A 12,750-nucleotide genomic window follows, 5' to 3' on the forward strand; every position below is an offset into this window, starting at 1 on the left:
TACAACCGCACAGCGTTTCAGCCACACAGTGTTTCAGCTATGAAAGTCTCCTTTTCCTTACAGCCATTATCTTTACGCCATAAAATTAGCCGTCTTTCTCTCTTCCATAGCATATACTTCCACAATCCCACTTTATTGGATGACCTCCTCGCCGCTCCGCATTACTTTTCATCCCACATTGACCATCAGCACAAAGTAGGGATACCTCACTGCAGGACTAGCGCTTTTACAAACTCGTTTGTACCGAGAACAAGCATTGACTGAAATCACATTTCCATCTTCACTATTTTGTGCCAACTTGGAAACATTTCAAGAATCATTACGGATCATTTAATGAATTAACGGAATGAAACACATGTTCGTGTGCTAGCTCATGCTCTTGTTTCGGTCTACTCTAGCACGTCCAACGCTAACGAGAAAAAAACAACAAGAACAACAGTTACATTGAACAACAACAATCGACAAGCCGACCACGAAATTTTCGCAATCAGCAGACAAACCCCCCCACCCCCCCACCCGCCGGTTGGTCGCGAAGGCTACCTATGCCCTTCCAGCCGCTCCGTGATTACTTGTCTGGTCCAAAGGACGCTCCCTGATTGGATTTGTCCCAGTGACGTTTTCTCCGACTTCTAGGGGATGGAATTGCGGACTATACTCTCAATATCACTCGTCCGATTGGGCCGTTCGTTACATCACACTGCAAAGGAACAACTTCACCCATTCGCGATTCGATTTCCAGCGTTATTGTTAGTGATGAATGCGGTGTGAAAAGGCATATAGCTTTGGAATCAACCATATCGGAAAAAAAAAAGAAAAGAAAAACAAGGGGCAGGCGCTTTCTTCAGCATTTGTAAGTACGAAGCAGGTGGAATATTGAGTCCGTCAAGCAGTGCAGCGGCACATTTGCATGAGGTTCACAGAAACAGAATGTTATCATGAATTCCGATCAGCCAGATTTCGATACACTGGATGTCACTGCTTTTCACAAAGAGTTGTCACGGCATGTCATGAGAAGTTTGGAACTTGCTTTGCTGTCCAAGTGGGAAATACGAAATTGAATTTCATTGAGCAATAAGCGACAATGTGGCCACTAGTCCACGCAAATATTTGGATGTGTACTGCATAAGATTAAGTGCGAAGGAATGTGTGTGTTTGTTACGAGCAGGGTCATTTACCGTGAACGGTAACGGAAAGCAGGAAACGTTAGCTATCTGTATTGTATGGGAACGTGGACAGAAACAAAAGCCAGATATTTATTTATATATCTCCAGTAACCGAAACGAAATTCAAGGGTGGTAACGATATCAGAAGCAAAATCCACCGAAGACTATCCATGCTTAACAAAATTTATATTGAATCCTTCAGTGTTTGCGCTCTATAGTACTGTCCTACAAGGTCCGAACCATAACGACGTGAACAGACGGAACGATCTCAAGGAAACAGAAACCGAAACCAGCATTCAAGATATTCCGGGGACGAAAACCGAAACGATAATTCGAGTTATTGAGGTACCCCAAACGTAATCGAAAAAGTTATTATTTTCTGTGGCTGCAACCTTGGTGAGAGGAGGGTACAGGTTACGTTATGTTAGCTTCTGTCAGATCGGGTTGGGTGAGGTCAGGTGAGGTGGGGTGGGGTAAGGTCAGGTGAGGTAATGTGAGGTAAGGTACATAGCCAGGCTAACCTGTTTCATTCTCTCTTCAAAAACACGCCGAGGCTCTTCTCGTTCTCTCCCGGTCCGGTGCTCCATCTCCTGAAATCAGTCAGACTTATAGGACGGCATATAACCGTAGTTGCGGCACATAACAACTAGACCTACCCGGTTGTACTCCCGGATGATTTTACGAGACCGTTTGCACATGTCGTAGGAGCGATTGAGATCCTGGAAAGGTACAAATCCGGTATTACATAGGTATGTGTGGTCTCTTATGGGTAAGAATTCGCGTATCGTGTGTAACCGCGACTAAAGTGTGTGATGTGTGTTAGCCTTGAAGCCTCTACTCAGTCTCATAATTGCAAACATTTCTGCAGGTTTGTCCCTCTACCATGAGCAAAGTTCCTAACGCTGAACCTGAGGCGCGTTCTGAGGCTGGAACACATAGAAAGGACAAATGCAGCTGGCTAACATTTTCAGTGACTTCATTCTTTCTTCCTACCCCTCACGTTTTATACAAACTATAAACACTCACAAGCGCAATGGGTCTTTAAGCTTGGGTTTCGCAACGCTGGTTAACTTTAGACCGAGATCAAAGAAGGTTGCTATAAGTTGAAGTTAACACTCAATATCCTTTTACAAAGGTTACAGTGGCGCGCAAGCTTTTCTCGAACGGCGGAGCGCGTGTCATCTTGCGCTGATAGACGGCTGGTTAACGAGACCGGGATGATCCGCAATCGCCTTGAGGAGAGTATCGGTACCCACAAGGGGCGCGTTCGGCGCACCGCACCGTTTACCTCACGCGTCCGTTTTGCGTACCGACGCTCCCTTTCGACGGGATAGTGGATCATCCCAATCTTGATGACACGCGCTCCGCTGTTCGAGGCAAGTCTGCGCTCCACTGTAGTTAGCGACGTGGCGTATGTTTCGGTGACAATAAGTCCCTGTAGTAAAGAAGATTTGAGGTTAAATTCAAGTTAAGGGACCGTTGATCTTGGTTCAGTTGTTCAGACGTATAGTGGGCCAAAAAAGAACATACACAGAGCTCTACCAGCAACGAGGATTTATTGATAGAAGCCAGGCCATATTATTTAAAGGGCGTGAACGGAGCCCTCAATACCGAAAACTTGTTGGAACTACTCAGTGATGCAGGTCATTGTTCAAAACGCAAGTCAGGAGCCTAAGTGTTATCTTCACCAAAAATATCCGTTTGCTTGTGCAGGTGTTGCACTACGGTCCCCTGTAATGGGCCTAAAAGGGCTCAGTCCCTGGGACAAAAAAGTCCGTTTTAAAAATCGCCAACATGAATCTCGTGCACAGGAACTGAAGTACCAATGCTGACAGTGCCACGGTACAGTCCCGAGCTGTAAATGTGGGAAGCGTTTAGGTACAGCAGAAATTACCTTGGGTGATCGGCTGCACATACGTGTCACATTTTAGGAAACAAACATTGATTACGAGATTGCGCTAGGGTATCGCCCTGGCTATGAAACTCCCCGATTATGGTCATCAAACCAAGTCGTCGTTGTTCAGGTTTCGCAACTCTGTATCAGGGATAACCAAATGTCTATTTACACCGTAAACGGTTCAAGAGGCTCATGTCAACAACCTTGTTTCAATGAAAACATTCGGGGATTGTGAGAACGATGATGCACTGCTTAAACTACACAACAAGATGAAACAACAAGACAAACACACAACACTGCGTGTTACCATACACATGTAAAAAATATATCACGTATGATTGGATAGTTTCGCCGCCAGGGGAGATACGCTACCACATAAAACCTGAGTTGACAAGTGCAGTCCTCGAAAACACAGGCATGCGACAATTACTTAGTTGATGGATTATCGAACTCTACTCTAGATGTGTTCCCAATGCATGATAAATATCCACGTTCTAAATGTTCCACAGCGCGTCACACCAATCTCCTCAGACGCGCCATTACGAATTCGACATGTGACCATAAGTTTGTGCTGCATAATCTCATGCAGTACTCCTTTCCATTACCTGATTGCAGCTAATTACGTCTAGCGTATATTGAGCATTAACATGATGAGCAGATCCATCATCACCACCACCACCACCACCGAACAGGGTGCTGTCCTCGTATATCTGTGTCACCACAACACCATTTATCAAAGACACGAATTAAGATGAAAGGGAAAAAAAATCGAGATTGACATTTTGCCTCTGCGCCACTGATAAAATAGAGAACGTACAGAGAAACATGCAATATAGATGTTTCTGTGCAGCATGTAGTGTTTTCTATGATTTGCAGATTGTCTATAGAAAAGCTGTCAGAGGCAGCACTGATTTGCAGGCGGGTTATGCGGCCAGTTGGACATCCTGTGCGAAAGCGCACGTAACTACTGGGCGACTAGTCACCTAAGATCCACGAATTAATTTATTAATTCGATGTGAATTTCGTGAAAATTAGAGATTGTAGAATTGCGACCACCCTGAAAAACCCTGAAACAAGCACGTAAGAGCTACACAGTTCTCGAGTGGAAAACAACAATGAGATGATGTAACGACGATGATTGAGTTTCTTGGCCAGGGCCGGTACTCTGCTCTATCGCTGGCGGTAATGTTGTGAAATATAAATAAGACGCAGGAGAGCGAGGACCGATGTCCTACTGCGTTCTTCTTCTTCGTTTTTTTTTTGTCCATATCGCAAAAATCAGATAGCCTCTGACTTATGTGAACCACATGAGCGCCTACTCCAATGTGTCGAATTGCGCTAAAGCACATCGCTCTCAACGCGAATGCGAGGCGCTCGAGCTCTTTTTGCAGTGCTCGACAAGTGGGTACTTCTTTTCGTCACGTCAGTTATCTTTCTTTTCTTTCTTTTTTGCAAAATTTGGCGATTGATAACTGAAAGCACGTACTGGTTTTAGAATTTTTCGTGAAAGCAGGTGGGCGTGAAAGCAGGTGGGACTGGCTCCCATTTTGGTATGTCGCATTTTTTCGAAAACATCTAATTTGTAAGTTTTGTTAATTTGAGGTACTTCGTCGTCGTGCAAGAGCTGCATGCGCTTTCGCACACTAATACTTTCCTAGTTGAGTAATGCGCCCGAAAAAAATTGTATCAGTGCAACACTAATAGCTTTTATGAAAAAAATAAAAATAAAACATTGCCTGTTTGTGCACTGTGCACGACCTTGTGTACGTCCCTGACAGGCGAACGTAGGGTATTATATGGTACAGTACCTGTACAAGCCGTTCCCGAAGTTCTCTGTCGAGATTTCCCATCTTCTGTTCCTTCTCGAACTGCGACAAGCACTCTTTCATCAACTTCTGATGTTGCTCGTCGATATCAGTGTCAGATTCGGAATGAGTATTCCTAAGGGCGATCTGTAAAAGCAATTGTGTAATTCAATGATGGAGCCTATCGCAATTGCTCGCTGCGGGAATATGTCGGCATGTCGGTTGCGACATGTCATCCTTGGTTATTCATGTCAACCTAGGTTATCGCAGATAAACGTAAAAGACCATTCTCTGCGCTGATGTAAATCTGCATTGAAAGTTTCACAGCAAAAGAGGATAATAGAAGCGGAGAAAATGGGCACTGCGAATACCGAAACTCATGCGTCTGTGACATCACAGACCTCGCCACCGCGAGTCACGGCGCGCGAGAAGTCACGGGATTACGTCTGCCAATGGCGCAACCCTGAGAGCTGTGTCGCCAGACGACTTCGCTCGGGAGTTTGTCCGAGGGCTTTTATCTCGCTAAGTACGGCATGTAGGTGATACATTCTTTTTACTCAGTATTGTGGCAGGCAGTAGAGTGCGTCCATGACCTAATGAACCACATATATGGAAGTGTTCCAACCCCAAGCCGCACAATGTACTGGAAGTCGAGTGCAATAGGGGTGGACGGTATGTGTCTTATCAATGTTATTTAGTGTCAGTAGGCTGTTCAAGACCTTCCACCTACCCGTCCACCCGGATTGCACTCGACTTTCAGTACATTGTGCTGCATGGGACCCCTTGAACAAAAATATGATACAGGGCGTTTATTTTTATTCGTAATGTAGAGGACGATGGTCTACCTCTACATGAGCCCCGACCGGCGATGATGGTATGCCACAGAGAGGCGATGACGGAGGCCTATCTCCATGGCCGCGCCGGTGGAACTGAGACAGGTGCTCCAGGCGCGTGGCCATCTTCGTCGCTGTCCACGGCCCGCTACAGTGCTCCCCCCTCAGACGCGGAGCGGCGACAACAAATATCGAAGAATCACGTCGACACAGGAGGGAGAAGCAAGAGCGACCGTGGAAGACACGGTCCATGGCACGGCAAAGCACACTTGGCAGAAAGAAGTCGATGAGGGCGAAGTCGTTGAAGTCGTGGACGGGCGCTGGAGTCGTCTGGGGTGCCGCAACTGGCACGTGAGCGAGAGCTCGTAGGGTCGATCCCAGGAATAGCGAGGCTGCGTTAGCCGTGTCGGCTGCCGAGACGCCGGCTGAAAACGTGCCGTGGCGTCGGCTGCCGCGACTGCCGAAACCGGCAGGCGAGCCGTTGCTCTGGTGTCGCGGCCGGCAGGGGATGAGCGTCGAGATGTATGAAATGAAGCGGTGGGTCGTGAGTGTGCCGGAGGCCGTGGATAGCGGTCTCTGGAAGCCGTGAAGCGATGGTCGGTGGACGGATGCGGTGATAAGAGAGCGGTCGGGTCGATGCGTGGTCGGTCGGGTCGAGCGGTGCGTGTTGATCGGTCGGGTCGGTAGCGGATCGGAAGCGTGGACGGAAGCGGGACGGGAGCGGTCGGCGTGTTGATCGAGAGGCGAGCAGCGGTCGTGATGTCGTCGTGATGAGTCGAGTAATGGCGGTGGCTTCCAGGGAGAGCGTGCCTTGGTAGTGCTAGTCGATGGTGTTGTCAGAAATTTGGGGTCGTGAAGGGCCGAATTGCGCCGAACTTGATGTTCATTGTTCGGGTCACCAAATGTAGAGGACGATGGTCTACCTCTACATGAGCCCCGACCGGCGATGATGGTATGCCACGGAGAGGCGATGACGGAGGCCTATCTCCATGGCCGCGCCGGTGGAACTGAGACAGGTGCTCCAGGCGCGTGGCCATCTTCGTCGCTGTCCACGGCCCGCTACAGTTACATAATAAGGCTCGTGCAGATGGCGTGACGCGCAGCCTTTTAGCGCCTTGATATCACGTGACATCGCAAAAGATGGAGATGCGTCACAGCCGTCTTACTGGGGGCCGAATTAGGCAACAGCGTGTGTTTTTACAATTTCCTCTCGTAAGTGCAGGCTTACCGCAACAGCTCATGGCATGCCCGTTTACTCTTACTCCGGTAAGGCAATATGTTTTCCAATGTCACGTGTCCAAATGTGACGTCACTGCACAAGCCTGATTTTGACCAAAAAAATAGCAGAGCAAAATAGATGCCGTTTTTGCAGTTAACTTATACGAACATTCTCTGGAAGAAGGTATGTAGCTACAGGATCATTCATTGCGCCAAAAAAGGAATAACTAACTCTTTACTTAGGCGATTTCGCGCAAGAGCGAGATATTCCGGGAGAACGGGAGATATGTTTCATTGAAAGAAGTGTTATGCTTTAGAAACCTTTAAACGCGCACGCGTGTTGAAACATCGATTGCTGAATTTCGCATTGCAAATCAGCCAGAACAAGAAATACGCATATTCCGGTGTAGAAATGACGCGTCCTTCGCCTTATCTGGATACGAGACCGGTCGGTCGGGTCAACAGATTGTCCCTTACACCAATCAGCTCCGTCGCGCAAAAGCATGTGACCCTCTCACCTGGTGGTCTCACAATGTTCTTTATTTTCCTCTCGCTCTCCAGCTTTGTAAATTTGATTGTGACAGTGCACCGCACAGCGAAGATATTTTGCATGGTGACTCCCCTCCCGATGAACAGCTTGATGTTATGACCGGGACTGTTTCCTCGGAACGCCACCCAGATACGGTCAGCGTAACCTGATCGGCTCGTGCTGGAATCCTGCGACTTGAGTGCCCCGGGAGTGATGAACAGGATGAGGCCGGAGTTCACGGGAGAATCGCTCGAACGTGCTCGAGCGACGGGACACAAACTATGAATTGTATATTTGTGCATTTTCTTGTTGTTCTGTATATAAGCGAGATGCTGTAGGACCTCGTGCCTTTTGTTCGTCCACGCTATGTAGAATAAACGTTCTTCTACAACTGGACCGGGCCCTGCCTTCTCCTTTTCCTTGAGAGCGGACTCGCACGAGAATCACAACATTGAAGAATGGGGTTCCCATACGCGTTAAATGCCGCCTCATTGCTCCTCTTATACGTCCGTTGAGTGGGGATTGAGCAAAAGTCATCTGCTTTAGGTGCATAGGAACGGTGAGCTAGGGTGCTCGAGGTCGTTAATCCGAGCACTATAATTACAAAGGGCCCTTTAGTGGCAAACGCCCGTTCGTGACACTTTAAAACGTGTATTGGGAATACCTTTAGGGCGATATTGTTTTAAGTGGTTGACAGAAATATGTTCCGGTGAGAGAAATATATCAATAAGTGACTTACCCCTTCCATGGCGGTTTCATATTTTTTCACGATTTCGTCATTGATTCGCTTGTTGTGGACAAATGCAGTCGCCTGTGAATAGAATGAATACTGAATATAATTTGTGCCAGGTTATCAAAATGCGTCAGATATAGGGAATACAAGAAAAAAATTTAATTCTTCGTTGTATTTATTTATTGTATTTACTTCGTTGTATTATTATATTTATTTACGCTCGACATGTGATAGGCAAGCTGCCCTCAAAAATCACGTCGCCTGTATTCGATTCTGCACTACAAAAATCATATGTAGTCAAACCTACGTTGAAGACGGACCTGGGTTGAGGGAGCTCCTTCTCGTTGAAGACAGTGAAATAAGCCTGAAATATAAGAACAAATTTTCAGTCCTTTTCCCCAATGACATTCAGAAGCACAGAACTGAATATAAATAAGTCGTAATGTTTTTACAGTGTGCTCGAGAGACAATAATGAAGAACGATCGGGAAATTACGTCAGCAGATAACGATTTTCTCAACGTAGGTGAAATAAAGGCGTGCATTCATACATACGTACATACATACATGCATCCCTGCATGCATGCATACCAGGGGTGCGTAATAGGGTCTCCCATTCCGTTCCAATTCCATTCCGATGAATGGAGATTTGCGATAATTCCATTCTTTTCAATCACTCGGAATGAAAAGGTACGGTCAGATGCTACTCCTGGAATGGCTTTCAAACCCAATTCCATCCCGTTGATTCCCTCAATAAAAGAAAAGGACCGAGAACCATACTGGCAACTCCAGCAGTGCTAGAGGAGATTGACATTACGAAGCACGGAACAAGCAGAAAGCCAGGGTTATTTCACTTTTGAACTTGAGGAGGTGCGGTGCAAAGGGTGCGAGGGCAGAAACCAGCGCGTCGAAACCAAAACTGCCACCGGGGCACCCAGACCATTCCTAAGTCCCCGGGTTTTCCGCGACTCCGTGATTCCGTGAGATTTCGCGGAATCGGCAATTCGTCGCGGAATCCTTCGTTTGACACGGAATTTCACGGAATCCCTTATTTTTAGGGGTGTGCTGGTATACGAGTTCTCAAATTCTAATGAAATATCAATCCCTCGTAGTACTTCATTCGCGGATCGAATAGCAAATATTCGGATTGCCGAATATCCGACTATTCACCGAATACGAACGACATGTCCCGAAAGTGGGCTTCACCTGACGTTTCCCTGCATGAGGTGAAGCCTATTTTACGAAACTATCCATGCTGCAGGACGAGCACCCGTAGATTGTAGTTTAGCTGAAGCTAACGCTAGCCCAAGGTTATTGTGCATACTTCGCATGAGGAAGGGGCAGCTTCCGTCCCGTGTGCAGTTTAGCGGTGGCACTGGGGGACTTTGATTTGATGTCTGGAGGTTTGCCTTTATAGACTCTTAAATAATACTTACATCCGAGGAACAAAAAAAGTGTTATGTAACTTCCACAGGGCATCCTTGGGCATCACAGGACACAGGGTAAGGCCATTCCTATAATCTTCCTATAAAGTCCCTATGAACTCTATAGATGCTGAAAGGTCTTTCAGCAGGTATAAAATGATTAAGGTGACAGACTTTTGTCTTTGTCAGAGGATAACACAAGATATGATGTATGTAATGCTGGGCCACAACAGTGCTTTCAATCTGTAATTTTTGTTCCCATATTATCCAAGAAAAAAAAGTGTTTCCCACGTGAAGCTCCCGTTGACCGTTTGCCGCGGAAAAATCGGGGAACGTACAAGTCAGTGGAGCAGAATTTTGAATTTGCCGCAGCAGAAAACCAGGGGCTTTAACCATTTCATTCCCATACCTAGGACAGCTTCCACCATTCCATTCCAATTCAATTCCGGGCTCCCCTAAATCTGGAATGATTCCGGAATCATTCCAACCCTGATGCATACATACATACATGCGTACACACACACAGACACACACACACACATACACACATGCACGCATAGATACAAACATGCATTCATACAGCACGTGTGCCAAAAACCTTCAACTACACACACATACATAGCGTGTCACTCTGAGGGAGGAATGCGCCGGAGCATGTACCGTAAATTTCGTCCAGCAGTGTAAATACATACATGCATGCATACATACATACGTGCGTGCGTGCGTGCGTATACGTACATACATGCATACATGCATACATACATGCATACATACATGCATACATACATGCATACATACATGCATACATACATACATACATACGCACGAACGCACAGAAACAAACGAACAAACGAAGAAATTATCACGTTGTCCTCCTTCCATGACTGTACGACTCTGCAATGTACAACGGAACGGAGAGAGCTCACCTGAAACATGCACACGAGCTCCTCGCACGTGACAATTCTTCCATTGATCTTTTTCGGAACCAGCCTTTCAGGTGAAAGAAGGTAAGACAGGAGGTTCTTCAAGTGATACTTGCAATCTCGAGATATATCTGTGAATGAAGATTGGCACTGTCAGGTATTTATGTACTTCAGTGTGCAGTTGTAGTTGCAAAGTAGTGTTCAAGTAGGAAAGGCGTTCAAGCGAATGAGCGATGTATGGCAGAGGAATTCCTCCAGTTCCACTGAAAGTGGGGCGACTGAGAAGTGGCGCCTATATGAGCGATACATCTGACATGTCAGATTATTAAAGCGTTAAACGCAAAGGCGACGCAGAACTGGGTGTTCGCCTTCACAGATTCGTTCGGAAGGCTATACTCGTGTTTAAGCAGAACAAGACTCGATGTTCCTTCTGTGCTTGCTTGCTTTCTTCCGTACCTGACAGCATGTCGTGAAAGACATGCTGTCAAGTTGGAGGGCTGGACTTGTTGGATAGACATGACGACAAAAGCATGTCCGGTGTTGCCTTTGTGTATCTCGCTCGCCGCTTTTCGCCAACGAGATGCTGTGTTCACGCAGATGTTTACCAGTTGATCATATCTCCCCTTTGCCCTTCTGTTCTTTAAAATGTGCTCATATCACACTATCATTCGAACACCTCTTCGCGTTCGCGAGTCCTGATAGATTGCTTTAGAAATGTCACGGTTTCCCTGCATTCTTGTTGTGTTAATTGATTAGCGAAATTCCTCTCGTGTTAGTCAGCGATAACTGCTCAGGCATGAAATTTAGTAAGGAAAATGTCGTCACAAAACGAAAACACCTTTCCACAGTGTTATTGATCGGATGTTAGGAAAAACGCATTACAAAGTCAGCCTACGAAGCGGCTGTTGTTCATACTCATTGCGTAACTACCTGAATCACCCCGTTACCGATTCGGAAGCACACATACCGCATAAAACAGCGTCTTAAAATCAACTTCGTCCTACAGGTATGAAGGCGAAATTCTATATTGCATGTGAATCGCTGTCGACATACTGAACGGGCTTCAGTACGACAGTTTGCACGGATCTCGCAATCTGCATGGACCTCAGCAAGCCAACACGTTACTGAGTTGGCTTGCTGAGCTCAAGATGGCGGGTTCGATCCCCGCCGAGGTCGGTTGCAACGTGGGGAAAGTGAACATTGCGTCCAGGACCGTGTGTCGGAGTGTGTGACTTTAAAACTAGTGTGCGTTTTTACCACTGTTTTCATCCAACCACATCCTACATACTCCACTGATCTTCGAAAGTTGAATTACAGGAATCTTACCACGAAGTTTTCCGTCGAATTCCGTGTTCTCCACCGCGTCACCAGGTCTAGGCATAAGGAAACATTTCACTTCGCTGAAGCTGTTTCGGATGTTTTCACGTAGTTCGGATACTTCATTTTGCAGTGTGGGGTCCCTTTGAAGGAAAGGCTGAAGCAGCGCTTCTCCTCCTTCCAGTCCGAACGACTTCTCTCCGGGATATTGCCAGTCACGAATGAGAAACAGGAGCTTCTGGAACACTTCTTTGTCCCGGCCGCCAGCACTTCTAGCCATGCTAGCATACTCCGTAAACAGCTGTCAGAAGGGGGAAAAATCGATTACTGGTGACTCAGACCAGGTAGACCTTTTTCTCGTCTTTTCTCTTCTTTTTTCCCTTTCTTTTTGTCATATGACTCCACAAGACATACGTATCATTCACCTGAAATACTTGTTTGCCCCAAGGCAGGGTCGTTCTCTGACTCAGGCACATCAAATATTGCCCTTCTATGTGCCTGAACATCACGCAGCTGTGCTGCGTTCCTATCTGCTGCATATATTACGGTTTCTTTGTAGAAACAAAGCAACAGAAAAATGTTCCGCACATCCCTTTGAGAGCAGCCCTACGTTTCGGAGCCAATTGGACGCATTCTTTAGGTGCGGTTACAGCCTAGAATATGCTACTGTTTTATAAGCAGAGTTCTTTGTTGTCATGCTCTTCACGTAACCGATACGAGCATGCATTCGTTGGCGAGATAGTTAGTCGGAGGCGTACTGAACTCAGGATCGCGGGTCCGAACTCCGCCGGCGGCGGTCGGAGGTCCCAGGGGCACGATAACGAACCCCCGCTAGCCGAAATCATCCGCAGATATACCCTGCGTCAGCTATAGCATGTAGCCACACCAGTGATCTCATCTCACGTGTAAA

At 46.7% G+C, this 12,750-nt stretch overlaps 1 protein-coding gene across 1 annotated transcript in view; it reads right to left on the reverse strand.

The window, feature by feature from the left end:
* Positions 1 to 8,127: 8,127 nt before the first annotated feature.
* The window catches only part of LOC135395547 (atlastin-2-like), a 230,070-nt gene continuing 225,447 nt past the window's right edge, over positions 8,128 to 12,750 (reverse strand). The window contains exons 17-20 of the mRNA XM_064626693.1: positions 11,850 to 12,141; positions 10,527 to 10,654; positions 8,486 to 8,542; positions 8,128 to 8,256 (exon numbers count right to left, since the gene is read on the reverse strand). Coding sequence (XP_064482763.1) covers positions 8,128 to 8,256; positions 8,486 to 8,542; positions 10,527 to 10,654; positions 11,850 to 12,141 — 606 coding nt within the window. The remainder of the gene's footprint in view (positions 8,257 to 8,485; positions 8,543 to 10,526; positions 10,655 to 11,849; positions 12,142 to 12,750) is intronic.

The sequence above is a fragment of the Ornithodoros turicata genome, chromosome 1 (assembly GCF_037126465.1).
Source record: "Ornithodoros turicata isolate Travis chromosome 1, ASM3712646v1, whole genome shotgun sequence".
NCBI classification, from domain to species: domain Eukaryota; kingdom Metazoa; phylum Arthropoda; class Arachnida; order Ixodida; family Argasidae; genus Ornithodoros; species Ornithodoros turicata.